Below are 20,831 nucleotides of genomic sequence, written 5' to 3' on the forward strand. Positions count from 1 at the left end.
GCCGACATAAAATAAAGCATACAATATATATCTATTAAAACGATAAAGAAATTATTAGATATGCATTAAAGCTTTAATATAATAGTTAACACATTATATATTTATATATTCATATATAATTATACATGTATATTTATATATTCATATGTAATAATAATAATTATTACCAAAGTAATTAATTAATATTAATTTAAAAACTGAAGACTTACAAACCAAAGCCAAAATATCATTAAACAAGCTGTGGTGAATTTACCTGTGGACCCACACTCTCTAAAGCACTCTTCCTCTGTCGAGAATCGGTTTTCATTGCCGTCACAACCACCGTACCAAAAGTGCAAGCATTTCTTACTCTGCTGGCTGTAGTGCCAACGGGACTCATACGATGCACAAACACGACCCGGATCTCTTTCAAGGAAGCATCGTGCTGTTGGAAACAAACAGTACACTCCACTAATTCCCCATGGCACTGAATACTGAACTATGTCAGAAAACAGCGTGAAAACAGCTTGTGCATTTTTAATGTGGGTGCGGATACATGCACACTACTGCGCCAGAGACTACTGTGCAACTTCAAAGAAGCAAGAGCAGCTACAGTATATGAGGCCAGGAAGATCTGGATTCGGCACCTTTAGTTTTTGAAGGCCCTGTGTGGTCCTCTATGTGCTCTGCTGTAAAAAGTTCAGTGTCCTCAAGTTGATTGGGTCCAGCGAATGGTTCTGTTCTTTGCTCCTCATAATCCTCATATTCCTCCAGAGGTTCTTCTGTTGTGAAGAGCACTTCGGTGGGCACATCAGTGGGTAGAATAACTCTGAAACACATTTTATTAAAAAGCACAGGTTATGTCTTGTAAAGCTAATTAATGTCCAATGTTCCAGCATCTTTTTGAATTTCAACTTACAAACGAAAACGAAATATGGCTCATGAAGCCCAATGTAGCAAAGGTTTATTGCATAGATGCGAATATCACTGGAGTTAATTTTTATTTTCTCTGGTTTCATTCACAGAAATGCTTTCACGCCTGGCTATTGTGATTAATCGGGTTAGCAAGAAACAACTGTAAAAATAGATGCACTTAGCTCTACATGGGGCCAAGCACGGCCTACACTTTTGGCACAATGCAAAGACTCAAAAGTCAACACAGTAAAATATTTAGCCCACCCTAGTTGGGGTTCAAACTTACAACCTCTGGATTACTGAGCCCAGATCTCAACCAACCGTGTCACACCACGCACAGTGTAGTGTATACACAAACACATGCTTCTGCTTTTGAAAATAAGCCAACCTTTGTGATTAGATGTTCAAAGATTACCTCTCTATGGTTCCTTGCCCTAAGTCAACTGGCCTCTGCACAAAATCACGACAATCACGGGTTTCTACCGATGACCGGGGTAAGAGTCCTCCTACAAAAACAACAGCAGTTGTTTAACTAAATACAAAGTTCAACTAAAGTTTAAAACTTAAACCATGAAAAAAACAAAAAACATTTTCATTACTTGAAATGAAACAGTAAATGTTAACTAAAATAAAATACAATTAAACTTCAACTCAATTTAATTTCAGCCAGGTACCAAGGCACCATTTCTCATTTTCTTATAGTTGAACTAAAACTGATTTTTGAAAATCACAACAACAACAAAATTACTTACAAAATATTAATAAAAACAATATAATAAATAATAATACTACTTGAAAGGGTGATGAAACACTACAGATGTAAATGTTTGTGTTGCAAATGATGAAAGAGGATGTTAGCGTCTGTTAAAGGGATAATTCACCCAAAAAATGAAAATTTGCTTTTAATTTACTCACCCTCAGGCCATCCAAGATGTAGATGTCTTATTTCTTCAGTAGAACAGTAAAGAAGATTTTTAGCTGAAACCGTGGTCCTCTGTGATTCACATAATGCCTATAATAGCATATAATATAAAATGGCTAAAAATAATTCATATAATATTAAGTCAGTGGCTACCGTCACTTTGAGAGTAAAAAACACATGTACAGGCTAAACAAAAATAATACCCGTGACTCTTGACGATTCATTGAGGTCTCCATGAAGCAAAGCGATCGGTCTGTGCAAGAAACTGAACATTATTTACAACATTATTACCTGTAATCCACAACCTCTGCAAATTCTCCTGAGTGCGTTCACGACAGTCTGTAGGACTGGAGCTCAAACCCAGGACATCTGTGAAAAGTCAATCTTCCCAATTGGGATTGTGCAAGCAACGCTTAGGATAATTTGCAGAGGCTCTGGATTACAGGTAATAGTGCTGTAAATAATGTTCAGTTTCTTGCACAGACCGATCACTTTGCTTCATAAGACATCAATGTATCGTTAGTATTAATTATATATGTTTTTTTGACTCTCAAAGTGATGGTAACCAATGACTTGCATTATATGAATCACCAAGGATCACGGTTTCAGCTAAAAATCTTTACATTTCTAGGGAAGAAAAAAAGACACCTACATCTTGGATGGCCTAAGGGTGAGTAAACTAACAGCAAATTTTCATTTTTGGGTGAACTATCCCTTTTAATTCCAGAGATAAAGGAAAGCAGATAATAGAGAGTTTTTGGGTTATCTTCATAGAAAATGCTAAAAAGTCTACAAGTTTAAACACCAGACCAGGTTAGTAAGCAATTCTATCGCATGGGTCTTATGAATATTCCTTACTGTTTAGCATATTCAGGAAGGCGCATAGAAAGCGTGTGGCGTACTCTCTGTCATCCAGGAATACCAGATGCTGCTCCAGAGGAGAGTGGGTGAGCTCCTGCATCCGGGTCCAGTCGAATCTCTGTCCCGCCATGAGGATAAACATAACAACATTCTGACACTTACATAATCTAGATAAATAATCAAGCTGAGCTTTGCTGTGCTCAGAGTTTTCACCAAAAACAGTCACAACCATTCGTTTGCTTCGTGGACTCTCTGCTCTAAGCATAATGTTAGTAATCAACCACTCCAAAGCAAACTCCGGATGGGATGTCCCGCCCACTTGGTTCAGTGTACTAGAAATATGCCGCTTCATGATACTGCGATCTTTATACTTTGTGAAGCTGAACTCCTCTTCGATGTAAGAGAAGGCATAAATGGAGCTCTGCTGGTAGGTGGCTATCCTGGTTTTCCCGTCCGCTCTGCTCGGCTCGTTGCTCACATCGATGTGGTCTAACAGAGACAGAACAAGCTCCTTCGCTCTTAAATACTCTTGAGGGTTTAGGTTATTAGACCCATCCATCAGAAAAGACAGGTCCAGATCCATCTGTAGAGGTGGCGGCTGTGGGATTATACCACACGCCGGGTCTGGGTTACAACGGTCTGGGGGAGAAAAAACACAGTTGGTTTGTAATCAAAGACATCCATGTTATAAAAACTTCCTACATAAGCAGCTGAATCCTTACTGAAACAGAACCGCATACATGACTGATTCGGAACACTCTACATGGGCAGCAACTCTGTGCATCATACTCAAAGAGCATTGGGAAGTAAGCATACAAAAAAAGAAATGCACAGAAATATTGGTCAAAATAGTCATTCTTTGGATTTTTAATCAACATTTCTCTAAGTTCGTCCATGACTGGATATTTGTTGCAATGCATTATGGAATTGACTTCTCCGTAATGGATACTTGCTGCTGCCTTTGAATTTGAATAAAATTATATATTTTTTGGAGGTAGAGCATAATTATGCTGCTTAAATTTTGAAACAGACTTCACACAAGGAGCGTGCAAACAGAGCCACTGTCACTTTCATTCATTTAATCAAGCATTGAATTGATCAAAAATTACAGTAAAGACGTTTACAATTTTACAAAAGATTTCTATTTCAAATAAATGCTGCTCTGTTGAACTTTCTATTTATCAAAGAATCCTTAAAAAAAAACCAATGTTTCATGGTTTCCCAAAAAATATGAAGCAGCACTTACTGTTTTTAAAATTGACAATAATCAGAAATGTTTCTTGAGCAGCAAATCATCATATTAAAATGATTTCTGAAGGATCATGTGACACTGAAGACTGGAGTAATGATGCTGAAAATTCAGCTTTGCATCACAGGAATAAATTATATTTTAAAAGTATATTAAAACTGTTGTGTGTGTCTGCACTGGAGCTTACCAAAACAAATGAGGCACTGTTTAATGCGATTCACTCCTCTGCCATCAACATAAATGTAGCTTCTTGTGTCGTCAACCTGAGAAAAACATTTGAGGTGAATTAATAACTATTGTTCATAAATATGGTTCATGCATTTATTTCCCAGTGACTAGATTTGAAGAATTCTGTGGAAAATATTTAATTTGAAATTCCGTTTTGAGACATTTGTGTGTGAATCATGGGCATCCAGATTCTGTAGAAATGAACATATTCTGTCTGGGCTGTTAAAAATGATCAGGAATCTGACAGCTTTGGGGAGGAATTTCCATGAAAGGGATTTAAACATGGTAATATGTGCTAAATGGAGCTGAAATGACTCTTATTCATAGCTGAGAACTTCAGCAAATGATCCCAAAACCCAATAAACAAATTACATGTGGATGTATAGAACTTTGTAAATGATGGGCATTCCAATTCTATGGAGATTCTACGGGCATTCCAATTCTATGGAGGACACAAAAATCTGCACATTTTTCTATGGACTTCAAACATCCATAGAATTCAAAATTCTGGATCTTGTATGTTTGTTTTTTAGATTATTTATTAGATTATTAGATACCTGACCTAATTTGTTGATGCTTTCAGCCACCAATGAAAATGTATGATTCATTTTTTGTCACTAAATACATTGGCATATCCAAATCCGACTGTTTTCATATCTACCTGCACTGCTCGTCTCACATCCTCAGCGGGACGTAGAGCGATCACTCCGAGGCCAATGTCTGCAGCCTTGAACTCCAGCATCGCTGTGGCGAGGCTCACGTCATCATTCGATGGCCCGTTTGTGAAGAATACAGCAACCTTCCTCATCAGCCTGCCCTTTCGGACTCGTTTGAAGACGTTTCGTGCCACGAAGCGCATGGCTTGTCCGATATCCCTGTTTTTTGTGGTTCTCTCTACAGCGATTGTTCTGAGAGCTTCCAGAAGAGTCTTCTTTTTAAGGTGGTCTGCGAAACGGATCAGGTACTTGGACTCGCTGTTGTAGGAGATCACAGACACTCGAGCTCCCTTTGGACAATTTGTCTCAGCAATGGAAATGTCTTCCAGTAAGGAGAGAGCAGCAGAACGCATTCGCTCGAACACGTCAGAAGATACACCTACAGACATGTCAAAGGCTATCACCAGGTCTGTGGGGTAAACTGGACACTGGGAACGGTTACCTGAAAGCATTGTTGGGAAAACAAACAAACAATAAAATTAACTATTTGTAAAAAGTTTGCAGTTATGAAAGATTTTAAAAGTTATTGATAAATAAGGCATTGAAATGTAGTTGAAGTAAAGGGCAAAGCATACCAGTGCAGCAAACTGTGGAGACAAAATGAAAGATAAAATGTAGATACTTTAAAAAATGATTTCAAGGTTTAACAAGCTAAAAGGCAAGTCTAAGAGATCATGGAGAGACAAATTTTTTTTATTTTTTTTATGAAATCAAATTCAATCAGTCATTCTGCTTTGAATTCTATGGATATTAGAAGTGCTCTGAACTTACCACAGTTTTTGCGTATGTATTCGACCAGGTCACATTCCTTTATGTTGAGAAGCAGAAAAGGAGGATAGAAAGAAAACAATAAAAAAAATTGAACCGAGTAATTTAATACTGTTTAAAGATCATTTATAGCAATATGAACCTACAGGCATCGGACTGATTCCAGGAAGTCCTTTGTCACCCTAAAAATAAAATAGAGTTAAATAAACAATTACAAAAACAATTAATGAAATAAAGATGAGCAGAAACATTTTACAGTAAATCATCAGCACACATGATTGACATCATTTTGTGAATTATTCATATGCAAATGACTGACCCTGTGTCCGTCCATCCCTTTTTCTCCTGCATCACCTGGATCACCCGGAGGACCAGCGTTCGCCTGATCACATCAATACATACAGTAACACAGCATAACTCATTAACTTTATAGGATATTGCATACTTACAGAACCTTCTCTATAATGTTATTATGCAAGTACATTGAAAAAGACATGCTCAGATAACATGTTGGATATTAACTTCTCAAAAAGGTTAATAAATGAGCAAAAAGAAAATGAAATGAAGTCGTACCGGTGTTCCTCGATGACCTTTATGTCCTTTACCTCCACTGGATCCTTTGGTACCATCCTCACCCTATTGTTATTATCATTGTTATTAAGAATGTTATATTTTAATTATTATTATTAACATTTACACAATTACATAAAATGCCTATAGTGATGAGCTGATGTTTGATTAGCTTTAACACACCTGCAAACCAGGGAGGCCATAGAATCCACTGTCGCCCTAAAAGCAAATGTATTCTGTTAAATGAATATCCATAAAAGTACACAAAGGAAATTGAGAGAGAAAACAAGACTAAAGTTTCATCTTTGAATATAATTTCATTATTTAATATTATGTATCTGTATTATTATTCTTTCTTACTATTCATAATCAGTTGTATTATCTTATGAAGTTTAAAATGCACGAGTTAGACTATAGATTGCATGGACACATGTGTTTAAGGAACATATTTTAGACACAAGGAGGGATGCTGGGAGGATCATGTATTCTGCTTAAAGGTACGTGTAAAATGCAATGTTCACTTAGCAGAGACTTCCAATGATCCTGAATGCTCTTTGCAAGAAAAGGAATGTTTCAACTGATGCAAATGTACCATTTGTATACCACTAATATACACAGAGAAATAGTTTCTTAAAGGTGGAAGGTGGATTGTATCATGTGTAAGCATTAGCATATACGTTCCATCTTTAAACAATATGTTTTTCTACCTTTACAAGGAAGTCAAAAGTCGCTCAGTTGTGTATTTAAGCTCAATCTTACTGAACTACGGCAGAGAAACACAGAAACGCATAGACCTGGCATGAATATAACATCTTCTCAGAGTTTCTCTCCTGACATATAAGAATAAAGATTTTTCTTGGCAAGATAACTGGTGTCCGGTCCTGTGAATCAAATGATAACGGGGGAAAAGGCTTAACTCCAAGTCTACAGTGCTTGACGTTGATTGCATTTTTGGATTGTACTCTAAATCGCAGCATGTTTCAGACCATGAAAAGTGACTTATATTCTGGAAAATATGGTTAAAGAAAACTTTTAGAGAATGGTGTGGGTTCTTTTGTGTTCCAAATGACGTGTATCAGTCTCCACTTCAGGCTTATGTTAATGGTGATGATAGATTTATGCTTTTCTGTAGGGTTTGATTGTTAAACTTTGTGACTGACCTAGTCACCAATATAATTACTTATAATTGGAATTATTCTTATTTCTATTATTCCTACTGTAGTCCCTTTATCTATCTATTTATAATTTTGAACATGTTTATGCATGTATGTTATCATTTATACACTATCCTTTTTGTTTTGGAGTTGTTTTTGTAGTTTATTTTGAAACCAAACCCGTGTCACAATATTTTGAATATTTTCTGTTAAGGTATTTCTATTTCCCTCGGGAAGACACGTTGTACATTGATCATGTTAACACTGAATAAACATGTACAAAAAATTTAAAATCTTTTAGGATTATGATCCTGAAACAGATTTTTCAGTAAATGTACATATCACAGGTACCTTGTGTCCTTTGGGCCCAGCCGGTCCGTAACCATCTCTTCCATCTTGTCCCTGTTTATATAAAAGTCATACATTACATTGGAAAGTCACACCAAATAATTCCACATGCTTTAGATGGACATTTTAAAATCCAAAGATGCACAAATGCACCAACTAACCGGAGGCCCTTTGAATCCCCTTCGCCCCTGCGCTCCATTGATCCCTGTGTCACCCGGTACACCCTAAACACAAGCAGGCACACTTGAGAAAAGAGGAGCACAAATTTGCTCTGCAACATTATATGACCACAGAGGTATTACATAATATACTATACATGAACCAGGTATTCATTTGCCTAAATAAAAGCCAGTCAAACCTTGTAATGCTTTTGGTATTCAGATTTGATCACTCAGAAGACAGCTTAAAAGTAAAAGAGTTTAAAGTAAAAGTTTAAAGTGCCCCAATTATGCTATTTTAAAGGTTCCTACTTTGTTTAGGAGGTCTGCTACAATAGGTTTACATGCAAGGTCAAAATAATATACATCACACACCTGGACAACACTACAACTACGGTGTTTGAGGGTCAAAGTAGGCATTGTTCGCGGGCAGTCAATGAAGATCATAGTCTGCTTTTAGCTATTATGCCAGCCGCAGCTGGAACCAGCTTCCAGAAGAGATCAGATGTGCTCCTACAGTGGTCACATTCAAATCCAGACTCAAAACACTTCTGTTTAGCTATGCATTTACTGAATGAGCACTGTGCCGCTGTTCGTCCGACTGTACTGTCTTATATTTCATTTTATTTTTTTAAACTGTTTTAATTATTCATGTTTCTTTTTATTATTTTAATTTCTTCTATGTAAAGCACTTTGAATTGCCATTGTGTATGAAATGTGCTATATAAATAAACTTGCCTTGCCTTGCCTTGCCTAGGCTGCCATTATGCAAATACTGTTACATTGTTACATAGGTTTATAAGAGGAAGTAAGACTGGAATTACACACTGCATGAAAGGTATTATTTGAAAGAGCATAATAGGGATACTTTAAGAAATGCATTTTTCAGGAGGAAGAAAACATGATGCATCAGTCTTACATACCCTTGGCCCTCTGCGTCCTCGATTTCCCTTTAAACCTTCATCTCCAGGAGGGCCAAACGGACCCTATGAAAACACAGACGTGTCTCACAGATGTGTTCTATATCATATATGTTTTGCTCTAAGGGTAATACATAAACATCTAGTTTAAACAATCGAATACACACCGGAATTCCAGGTACACCTGAATGACCTTTTTCTCCCCGATCCCCTTTAATACCTGGTGGACCCTGAACAGGCAAGATTTAGAGAGGCGTAACACAACACATCAATTCCAACACGATATCAACTGAAATCTGTTGTCTGTGTTTCTTTTTAAATGAGGGTGAACGGTCCCAGTCCTCACCACTTGTCCAGGGTAACCAGGAGGCCCTCGCTCTCCGGCTTCTCCTTTCTCATATGAAGATTCACCCTTTACAGACACACACGTTAACCACACATCACCACAACAGAAATGAACAGAACACATTATATTAGAAAAGAACAGAATATAACAGATTAGAGAATAGAATGTTAGAACAGAAAAAGAATAGACTTGAATAGTATATTAGTATAGAACTGAGAAGAACAGAATATATTTAAAAAATGAAATAGATTACATAATAACACAAGTTACTAATAATAATATTAATAATAACAACAACAACAATAAATCAGGATGCAAGAATATGATAAACATCAGAATTAGAATTAAGAGTAGATTAGAATAAACAAGATTAAAAGAGAATGAAATCGTTTAAATTAAAATACAACCAAGTAGAATAGAACAGGTTTAAAATTAAAAAAAGAATAGAATGACATTAGAACAGAATTCTATGTATGTTCTTCATGCTACATTACCGGTAATCCATGTGGGCCTTTTCTTCCTGGAACACCCTATCAAAGTACACCAAAATACAAGTTATCTGAAGAATGACATGCTTTTAAACTTCTTTAATGCATTTTCTCTTCTGATGAAGGATATTGAGGCAGAAAATGTTAAATACTGTATATCTCACACCAAACGTCAGACGTACAAATCAGGACCATCGTGTCACTAAACGGGCAGCGTTCAAAAGTTTGTGATCAGTAAGATATTTTTATGTTTTTGAAATACAATATGTTCACCCAGGCTGCATTCATTTGGTCAAAAATACAGTAATATAAACAGTAATATTGTGAAATATTATTACAACTTAAAGTAATAAAAATAGTTATTATTCCAGTCTTCAGTGTCACATTATCCTTCAGAAATCATTCTAATATGCCGACTTGGCAATCAACCTTTTTTACTATTATCACAGCTGAAAATAGTTGTGTTGCACAATGAAAAGTGCATGAAACTGCATTACAGGGTCTTTTCTCAAGATCCTTTAAAATGAACCAATATTCTGAAGAACTGCGTTTATGTAAAATAATAATAACATAATAAATGCGCTCACTGTCCTTTTTTATCAATTTAATGCATCCTTGTTGAATACAATTATACATTTCTTAACACAAACGTGTTCCTAATCTTTTGAACCGTAGTCTAGATATACCTCTAACACATGTAAATGTTATGTGATATCGTGTACAAATGTTTTAGCATGATTATTGATCAATCGCACAAGGAATGAGCGACACTTGAACAGCACAGAAGCTATGGGTACAGTTAGAAGCTACCACAGTACTAGTACAAGTAATACTTACAGGATGACCGTTATCTCCAAATCTGCCTGGGGATCCAACAGGCCCCTGGTCACCCTGACAAGAAAAAAAAAACAGTCATAACACACTCTTAGTGTTATCGGTTACACATCAGATAATCTTGTAACATCCTGAAAAATGTGGTTCTAAATCGGATATGTTTCTGATACTTGATCACCTAAATCTCCTCTTTTGTTAAACCTCTTAATTTGGAATTTTTTATTAAAAACAGTCAAAGTGAGTAAAAAAAACCCCCCCAAAAAAACAGTCAACTGGTAACATCTGAAGGAAAGTCATTTCAGAGGAGCAGTGCCAAGTGTGTCCATGTGTTGATTTCAAATTGCACATGTGTGTTAGTGGTGTTAAAATGGACAATGCTAAACATATATAATTAAATCACAAGTGTGAACTTTGAGAGCCAATAAAAATACAAAGCCGCATGGGAGGATTTTACAGTAGAGCGTTTATATAATCACACAGGACGAGCGTAATTCTACAACACCTGCAGATCACTACTGAAACACAAACAATCTGTCCCTCTCACACAAACAAAAAGTGCTAACATCTTCCAGAAGGAGTGAGAAAAAAAAAAAAAGGTCCCTCACCGGGAGCCCAGTATCTCCTCTCTCGCCATTTGGACCTGAATCTCTGTTGTCTATTCCTGGTGCGCCCTGTAATGTAAACAGAGAATCATATACAGACAAATCAAGTCAGATTGTTTAGACGTTTAAAACGACTACTATAAACACACAGGAACACCTTACAGGATCTCCTCTCAGACCGCGGTGTCCCTTAGTTCCAGAACTCCCTTTGAAACCCTTCACACCCTGAAAGAAAAAAATAACATGAGCTAGTGAGGAACATATTTTTACATTTTCTTTCTGCTTATATTAACAGTAATAAGCAGGCTTCTGTGGCCAAACAAAACCAGATGGCATTTGTGATGCGTGTGTGGTTGTGTAGTTACAGCACTGCCCGGGTCTCCTTTAGGTCCTGGAAGCCCATGTAGACCAGCATCGCCCTGCACACAACAGAAATAGTGAGTACAGCCAATCAAATGACTCAATAACTCATCCAGCGACAATGTGTGCTTGCAGTTTCATAGGTCACTTATATTGGGTTTAATTTATTGCAGTGTTTACAAGGCAGCACTTAATATTCCTTAAACACATTTATTTACACTGTTAATATTGCTCATACTTATGGTTAGGGATATTTCACATATTAAACTTCCTCAAATCATGCGGTTTGTTGAGGAAGGGCTTGCTGCTTCTTTTCTAAGTGGACAAAACTATGAATGTTGCTTAGTGGATGATATAACAGGCAAAAAAATACTGATAGACTCACATTGAAAGAGGGAATGTTATGCTTATAGAAGGCATAACTTCCTAAATACTAAAAATCTAGGCTTACAGTATGAAAAATCTCGAAATGAGAATCTCCCAATTTTTCATCAATAATTGCATACCATATTTTGATGCATATATCTGCATATTGCAGGGTTCATTGACATTTTTAATTAAAAAAATTCCATACTTTTTCAGACTCAAATTTCAGATTTTTCAGCCCGTATTTAACATTAACGGTTAATACAGCATTACATTTGGTATATAGTACAATCAATCATCAGTAAATATTTTCTGTGGTTTTTTCCATTGGTTTTCTCGAGGTGATAACATGAGTTTTGCGTTATGAAAATGTATGCCCTGAATTTATTCAGTCATGTTCGAAAATCACTAAACAATCACTAAACTTTAGCCATTAATTATTTCTTTGTACAATATAATGCACATTTTATTGCTCTTAAGTTTACAACCTAGTGTTTTGCTAATTTGCAAAAAAATTTAAACAGTTTCACAGTTTAAATGCAAAACATTCAGCCAATATTTGTATATAATATTAATATAGATTGATTAATGGAACATTCATCATATTCATTTAAGATACTGTGAATGTAAGAGAAATAACCTGTTCTCCATCCACTCCATCCAGCCCGATCTCCCCATTTTCTCCCTGTCAGACAGAGGTCAAAGGGTCGTACACACTTACAGTCATGTTCAGCGAAGTAATCAACAACCACTGAACAAACATGTACTCGTTTGTGACCCTATACATTACATCTGCATGCTTGGAAAAAGCCCTCAAGGAAACCATTAACTTCTCTGCAAAAAGTATTAGATTTAATTAGGATCTGGACTTAATATCCAGTAAAAAAAAAAAAAAAAAAAAGTGCAAGCACATTTCCACATTTTTTTTCTTGTTAATGTATAAAACACATGAAAAACCATCTTCTGTCATTGCAAAAAGATTCTATAAAGCTCTTAATATCCCATGTAATTTTTCTTCTCATAAAAATGTCTTGTAATCTGTTTAACATGTTGTTTATTTACCTAAAAACAAGCCAAAGATACTCATTAAAAACCATTATAGTGTTTTGTGCTCTCTAAATTGTAGTTGCAGATAAAATAAAAAATAAAAAAAGCAGCAGAACAAGCATTCAGAAAGCACTTAAGAAAATTATTTGTGTCTTTTTTGACTTACATTTTTGTCCAAACAGTAATTGTTTAAGTGGGAGCAATAATAGACCTAACAGGCAGTAAACAATATAACAACTCATGTTACTCACTTTATTTCCAGTGTAGCCTCGATGACCCTATTGAAATGAGATTTTAAAACATTTCCTTTATTCAACACGGCTGTAAAACACGATCTCATCTGATTTAACAAACCCTAGCCATGCAGGTATCATGTATCCTTAAAAATTATTTTATTGAGTCACACTTAAATGCATGAATGTGTTTGCACAAAATAACAAAATATTAAACAATTTTTATTTTTTACATTAACAATTTGATTCATGGTCTCCATGTATGTAATCTAATTTTTGTTTATTTTGATACCAATACAATTAATGTTCTAAATACAAGTGGTGTACTGAGACACACGGTGCTAATTCACATTCTGGGATAAATACAGAAATTCCAAGCAGAAAACTGCACTGATACAAACAACATCAAGAGATGCATCTCCAATGATAATCACATTACTTTACCTTGATTCCTCTGTTTCCACGGCAACCGTTATATCCCTTAGTTCCATTCAGCCCTGGTGGTCCTCGCTCTCCCTGCCAGACACATGACGGGAGAGAGAATATTTATCCATGGCATATACAGAGTACATCCTCTCTAAAACATGTGTATTTTGTCCTATATCTTCAGCGACACATCGCTACAGATGAGGTCTTAGGGCAAAATTGCATACGAAACAAACTACTATATGATATCTATCAGCTATACATCATCTTCTGAATTACTAATGTTGAAGTTGCTGAATTGGAATATGAAGTACACATATTGAGAATGACAGCATACATTAGGCTTACACTTTTACTTACCATGCTACCTTCATCTCCTGGAAATCCAGGATGACCATCCTGACCATTTGAGCCCTAAATAATAAAAACAAAAAAAGAGATGCTGACACAGAAAACTGAGTGTGCGCCGTACATAAGCAGAATTTATAAGTAGAAATGATGCTGCCTTCAAGGAAAAGTCAAATTCGAAAGCAGAAATGCATTTATCCTTTGCATAATGTGTCAAGCTCAGTGAGAAAAAAAAAAGAAAAATGATGTAAATCCACATATTGAGGATCTCTGACCTTTTCACCCGCTTTTCCAGGGGGTCCTCGTGGTCCAGGTACACCAGTGCATGTACAAGTAACATCGCAGCATACCCTCAGCGCCACTGTTTCCTGAGGGGAGAGAAAGTCGCACAATGTGTGGAACTGTTCGTCTATTACTGTTGAAGTCACAGGCCATGCATTTAAATTTTAGGGTATTTTACCACAAATTCACTTCATAGAAGCTGGCAACACGGACATGGCATCTCTGAAAACTATAAACACATCTACACAAGCTACAATCCAGACTACTTTAAATATTGGTCCAGTTGAAATGGTTTGTGTCGATCACAATGTGGAAATCAAAGATGTTAATAATTGTGCATATCACTGTGTCAAAGTAGTTCATGGTAATATTAATACATTTCAATATTTGATATTTGTGCAATATATAATTTTCTGTACGATGTAAAATCTGGCTCCTGAAACAAAGGCCAAATGAAAAGCATAAAAAATTTGAATTGCTCATTTATTTAATGAGAGAGAGAAAAAGCACGACAACATGCGCAACACGATGCACATCTACACAAGTAGAAGGAAAATAGCTTTGAAAAGTCTGCAGTTAAAATACACAAAATAAACATTCAGTTTCAAATATAAAATGTCTTTCAGAACAGCTGCCAAGCCATTGATGCAACTTGTACAGATGGTGTAAAAATAAAAGCTTGGCAAGAGCTGAAAACTGCTTCTTTGAGAATACAAGAGTCCTTAACCCTTAAGACTTAAAGTGATAGTTCACCCAAAAATGAAAATGCTGTCCTCATTTACTCACCCTCATGTTGTTCCAAACCTGTATGACTTTCTTTCTTCTGCTGAACACAAAAGAAGATATTTTGAAGAAAGTCGGAAACCAAACGACTGATGGACCCCATTGACTTCCATAGTAGGAAAAAAAAATACTATGGAAGTCAATGGGGACCAGCAACAGTTTAATTACCAACCTTCTTTAAAATATCTTCTTTTGTGTTCAGCAGAAGAAAGGAAATCATACAGGTTTGGAACAACATGAGGTTGAGTAAATGATGACAGCATTCATTTTTGGGTGAACTATCCCTTTAAACCCTAAATCCACACAGAAGTAAAGACTCATAACTCCAAAACTATAACAAGGAGAGTCAAAATGTAGGTATCGTTTGATAGAACACTTTTCAATTTTTTTGAAAATATAAATTATATTACATTTGGACATTCTCCTGCCAAGAAACTGCTGATAAAAGACAAAAAAAATATATAATTTTTATTATGATTTTGCATATCTTTCTTATTTGACATGGAATAACTCAGGAAGGAAATAAGGTAGGAGGAAAATTGGATTGGATAAAGGAATCAAAAGTTACAGCATTTGGAACCAAGATAGCCTTTTTGTTCAGTCCTTGACGCCCCCTAATGGGCATTTTTAAAATTGTTTCTCCATGAAGAATATCTTATTAAGTGATCATAAAATCAATAGATCATGTTCATTTTGGGCTCATTTTAATTGTAATAATATGCTGTAAAAAAATGAAGTGCCATTTTTAACAATCTGTGAATGTTTCATGAGCTGTGTGATGTTTTTGACACATTGCAGTACATAGTACAAAAAAGTATGAAAAAAAAGATTATGAAAAAAAGAAATTCTATTTATCAGCAAATAACTCAGCAATACTTCAGAGTTTTTCAAATTGCCTACATTCAGTGTAAAGTTCAGACTCTAAGCTTTCAAATGACACCAATTTTGTGTTAATCAAGGCAATATTTTTGAAAAATATGATAATGAATATTTGATATTATTTTATAATATTAGATGCTTTAAAAAGCTGAGATTCTAAGCTTTAAGATGATACATATTTTGTGTTATTCCACGTTTGAAAACGAGCACGGACGGTTCCGGGAACATTGGAAAACACATTGCACCCCGGAAAGTTGAGAGACTTGTTTTTTTAGCGAAGTATGCATCACTTCGTGAGGAATATCTTGTGATCAATGCAATGGATTATGTTGGGCTCTTTGTAATCGGGAGAATCTGCTGTCAATAACGATGTTCGATTTTTCACAATCCATGCAAGTTTCATGGAAATATGAGCTGAAACGTCACATCAAAACAACATAGCATCACGGCTACTGCTACTTCATTGGTGCGCCTGTGCAACTTCATGTGTTAGAAGTCCACGAGGAATATCTTTAGATCTGAGTGATAGATTTTGGTGAGTTTGGGCTCTTTTTAATCTTACCAATCTGCTGTAAATAATGATGTGGCCACAATTTGTGCATGCTTCATTGAGTTAAAACACAACATCAGTGCTCCATCTGTATACAAGTCTCTGTGTGCGCCTGCGGGGGTTCATGTGTTACAACTCCATTAGGAATAGCTTTAGATCTGAGTGATAGATTATGCTGAGTTTGGGTCTGAGTCTTCTGAAAAGAATATTGTGCAATTTTCTACGAGCTGTGCATGCATCATGAAGTTATAAGCGAAAACCTAACGCGAATACTTCATGAGTATTGGCTAGGTGCGTCTGTGGTATTTTTTTTGTGTTAGAACGCCATGAGGAATATCTTTAGATCTGATTGATGGAATATATTGAGTTTTGGGCTCTTTTTAATCGTGAGCTCCTGCTGTAAATAACCATATGTAATTTTTCATGATCGATGTATGTTTCATGAAGTTACGAGCGTAAATTTTGGATCCATATGTGATTTACATATGGGTCTCTTGAAGGGCTTCTTGTACAAATCAAATCAAATCATTATGTCCCTTTCATACTTACAATTTGTTTCATAAGAGCATTGCCTAAGTTCAGCATGTTGACAGTCAGTGGCTGCATGTACTCGGAACCTCTGCCAAATTCCAGCTTGTCAACATCCATTTCTCCCTCCAAAGACACAATCAGCAGTGTGCTGACCCCTAGTTTACACATCAGAAACAAGCAGTCTGAATAAGGGTCACAGTCTCTAAACTTGACTTCAATTCACTTTGACTTCGCTCAGATTAAATGGGGGGAAAAGTCTTCCAAAAAAAACATGGCGGCTATGAAAGACTACAGTACTAATAAGAGAAAAGGCAGTGCTTCAAAATCAAACAAAACAAAATCAATATGCAACCTCAGATTTGCAGATGGAGAGGGAGGGGTAACTATATTCTTTTACAAAATGAATTAAAGTTCTGCATTAAACTGAACAAATCAAGGAATCTCTCTAGTGTAGGAATGGGTGGATCTATCTTAAAATACTTTGGGATATTTTGCTACTTACCACTTTGTTTAAGTCTTTCTGAACTCGCCATTAAACGCTCAATGCTATCATCCAACCCGTCTGAGAAGATTATTAAAACCTAGACACAAACATACAATGAAATGTCAGAGGTTTCAGAAGCATCATTCTGTGTGAACTCTGAGTTTCATTGTCTCAGGTTGTCTTGAATGAGTAAATATTTAATGCGATCTAGGTGTCCAATATGGATCTAAGTGATCAAAATGCTGAATCTGATTTCCCAACCATATTTGCATTTTTAAAATGTATATATTTTTTCCAATAGTCCTCTTACAGATGCAATTTAATTCACCATTTTGGGTAAAATATCACACTTTGTTTTAAGGTGACATAGTTACACGTTACTACATGTACTTAATATAGTAATAACAGTAAATGATGCATAATTACAAGTAACTAACCCTAAACCAAGCCCTAACCCTAAACATAACTAAAATAGTAAGCAGTTAATAATTAATATTAGTGCTATATTATTAGTGCTATAATATTAGTGTCAGTCCTTAAGTGCAATGTAACAACGTCACCTTAAAATAAAGTGTTACCAAATATGATAGCAAATAAAAGTGCATAGTGTTTTTTTTTTTTTTTTGGTTCAACTATGTTTCTATGTCAGTAAAACATCACAAAAACAAAATCATTTTTAAATAACATCAGCAGAGGTGCTGTTGTGTGTAAGGGAACATTCATATAAAGAATGTAATATAGCGGACAATCATTTTGATGGTCAACTTTATATCTCAGACACATTCCCACCTTTGCCTTGGCTTCAGAGGAGAAAAACATTCCGTTGAAGGATTCTAACAGAAACTCGTTGAAGGCAAGGGGCTCCGAAGGTTTCAATGACATCACTTTCCTGACCACATCCTCGTTGTACTTGTCAAAGCCAAATTCCTCCAGAACACGGCCATCTCGTCCAGACACTAGCCTATAGCCAAATCTAGTTGTAATTTGGTCCACTTTGGCACAACACAGATCACCCATCATGGAGATCCGGTGGATGGCGGCAGTAACCAACATTTCCACCTGAGGCCTCAACAGAGCTTGTGTGCTTAATCGCTTGGACACGTCAAACCCAAAGGCAATGTCAATATTGCAACCTGTTCAAACAAAACAATAGGTCACAATCTTCAAGAAAGGGGATAGACAAAATAGTTTACATTAATATCATTAATACCATGCATACAATACATGTATAGAACAGTCTACACAGTATATTACCATATACCATGTTAGAAGACTTTTTGGTAACACTAGAAAAATGTCCCGCCATTAATAGGTAACTATGCAGGAATAATGCAGGACAAAATGAGTAGTACCACATTAACACTTCAGCTACTACTATCAACTACCATACAGTAGTTACCTATTAATGACGGACCATTAAGAATGGGTTAGTTCACCCAAATATGAAAATTCTGTCATTAATTACTGACCCTCATGTCGTTCCAAACCCGTAAGACTTTTGTTAATCTTCAGAACACAAATGAAGATCTTTTCGATGAAATCTAAGAGCTTCCCGTCCCTCCATTGACAGCTACGCTACTGACACTTTCAAGCATCTTTTTTATTAGCCTAATGTCCAACATGAGTTCATGTTACAATGACTGCTCTTGCGTTGCTTCATAAAACTGAGGTTAAACCACTAGAGTCACATGGATTACTTTAATTATGTATCTACTACCTTTCTGGGGTTTGAAAGTGGTAGTTGCGTAGACTGTCAGATTTCATCAAAAATATATTCATTTGTGTTCCGAAGATGAACGAATGTCTTACGGATTTGGAATTGACTTGAGGGTGAGTACATAATGACATAAATTTCATTTTTGGGTGAACTGTAACTATTTCTCTAAATTCAAAACTTATTGAGATCCCACATAAGGCAGTCATAATTGGAAACAGGCAGTAGCTCATCAAGTTTAGAAACAGTGCTGATATGTAAAGTATTTAGTTTATAATAATAATGATCAATTATAGTATAAGAACTAATTACTTACTAGATATGGGAAAATCGTGATGGTCTTTACAGAGACTATTTAACACTTTCCTTATGGTTGTCTTCAGTTCAAGAGTTTCGAAAGTCTCAATGAAGACCCGGTCAGCTGACCCAGCCATTTCACGCAGCTCAGATTTTTTTATGTCATTGCCAACCCCAATAACAGTTATTTCTATTTTCTTTCTTCTGAGATCAGGTAATGCATTCTGTCTTGCATTCAAGTCTTTGCCATCATTAGCGTATCCATCTGTGATCAGCAGGAGATTCTGAGCGACTCCTTCATCTATTCTGGATCCATTCTCTTTTGTGAAGTAGTGTTTAATTAAGTTCAGGGCGCCCCAAGTATTTGTACCCTGCTTTCTTTGATCAATGTTGTTCATAGCTCGCTCCACTTCAACAAAACTAGTGAAGTTTTTCAGGTAAAATTCATCCAAGAATTTATCGCTGAACTGGGCGACACCCACTCGCCATTTGTCTTGAGCAATATCCAGTTCTTTCACAATGCCAATCATGGTTTGTATGAGAATATTCCAACTTGGTTCCTTAATAGACTCTGATCCATCAATTAAAAAAACAATGTCTGATTGCTCCATCTCACAAACTAGAAAGAGAAACAAAAAAACATTAGGACAAACAACATTAACTGAGACAAAAACAAAAGCATAGTTCGCAGTTTTGAGGAAGCAACATTGAAACTAGATTGGCAAGCCGCAAGCAACTTATGATTTAGGGTTTATTTAAACTTGGTCACTTCAGATCTTGCATTTGTACTGCATATAGCTACAAATATCTCAGAAGGTAGTATGAGACACATACAAGATGCGACTCCACATGTGCGCAAGCAATTGTGAATGAGACAACAACTAATAAACACAAACACTAAGCATCATATGGGGCATAGATAGAGCTTTAAACTGAATTATATTGCCACATAAAATGGGAAGAGTAGATCAGATTTATATCTATTTTGCAGTGAAAGATTTATGTGACCAAGTATAAATGGACATCCGATCAACTAAGATGCATGAAGTGATTATGCAGAAATTAATCTATTTAAAACGCAGTTACTGACAAAAAGTGACTGAATACATTTAAGCTATTTAAGTGGTCAACCTATTTTTAAATACAGTAACATTCCTTTGAAATAATTTAATCAGAAGAACATTCACACGTTGAGCTTTAAGTTAATTTGTTCAAAATCTTTGTGCCATACATTTTCAGATTTTTTTTTTTTTTTAACAAATTAACTCAAAAAGTGAACAGATTCATTCACACTTAAAACAACATAAAAGAGAAAATGATCTGTAACTGGAGTTGAAAAAGAAATGAACATCAATTTAACAGGGAAGCTTGTTATTAGAAAATCTGCAGAATTTTAAAAACAGCTGAGCTACTGATAAATGTAGCTAAGTTAGTTGCATTGCCATTTTAGCTAGTTATATACTGTATATATAA

General features: G+C 35.8%; 1 protein-coding gene across 2 annotated transcripts in view; it reads right to left on the reverse strand.

The window, feature by feature from the left end:
* LOC309486701 (collagen alpha-6(VI) chain) overlaps window positions 1–20,831 on the reverse strand; it is a 36,132-nt gene that overhangs the window by 1,356 nt on the left and 13,945 nt on the right. For both annotated transcript variants that reach the window (XM_082154085.1, XM_082154084.1), the window contains 31 exons: window positions 19,378–19,977; window positions 18,137–18,480; window positions 17,366–17,444; window positions 16,882–17,018; window positions 14,114–14,206; window positions 13,851–13,904; window positions 13,509–13,580; window positions 13,083–13,109; window positions 12,425–12,469; window positions 11,424–11,477; window positions 11,221–11,283; window positions 11,062–11,127; window positions 10,460–10,513; window positions 9,629–9,664; window positions 9,135–9,200; window positions 8,956–9,018; window positions 8,792–8,854; window positions 7,872–7,934; window positions 7,714–7,764; window positions 6,392–6,427; window positions 6,212–6,274; window positions 5,958–6,020; window positions 5,785–5,820; window positions 5,642–5,678; window positions 5,446–5,457; window positions 4,816–5,312; window positions 4,114–4,189; window positions 2,675–3,316; window positions 1,310–1,400; window positions 627–808; window positions 254–424 (listed from right to left, as the gene is read on the reverse strand). In XM_082154085.1, coding sequence (XP_082010211.1) covers window positions 254–424; window positions 627–808; window positions 1,310–1,400; window positions 2,675–3,316; window positions 4,114–4,189; window positions 4,816–5,312; window positions 5,446–5,457; window positions 5,642–5,678; window positions 5,785–5,820; window positions 5,958–6,020; window positions 6,212–6,274; window positions 6,392–6,427; window positions 7,714–7,764; window positions 7,872–7,934; window positions 8,792–8,854; window positions 8,956–9,018; window positions 9,135–9,200; window positions 9,629–9,664; window positions 10,460–10,513; window positions 11,062–11,127; window positions 11,221–11,283; window positions 11,424–11,477; window positions 12,425–12,469; window positions 13,083–13,109; window positions 13,509–13,580; window positions 13,851–13,904; window positions 14,114–14,206; window positions 16,882–17,018; window positions 17,366–17,444; window positions 18,137–18,480; window positions 19,378–19,977 — 3,936 coding nt within the window. The remainder of the gene's footprint in view (window positions 1–253; window positions 425–626; window positions 809–1,309; window positions 1,401–2,674; window positions 3,317–4,113; window positions 4,190–4,815; window positions 5,313–5,445; window positions 5,458–5,641; window positions 5,679–5,784; window positions 5,821–5,957; window positions 6,021–6,211; window positions 6,275–6,391; window positions 6,428–7,713; window positions 7,765–7,871; window positions 7,935–8,791; window positions 8,855–8,955; window positions 9,019–9,134; window positions 9,201–9,628; window positions 9,665–10,459; window positions 10,514–11,061; window positions 11,128–11,220; window positions 11,284–11,423; window positions 11,478–12,424; window positions 12,470–13,082; window positions 13,110–13,508; window positions 13,581–13,850; window positions 13,905–14,113; window positions 14,207–16,881; window positions 17,019–17,365; window positions 17,445–18,136; window positions 18,481–19,377; window positions 19,978–20,831) is intronic.

Source organism: Leuciscus leuciscus, assembly GCF_965113295.1.
Source record: "Leuciscus leuciscus genome assembly, chromosome: 22".
Taxonomy (NCBI): domain Eukaryota; kingdom Metazoa; phylum Chordata; class Actinopteri; order Cypriniformes; family Leuciscidae; genus Leuciscus; species Leuciscus leuciscus.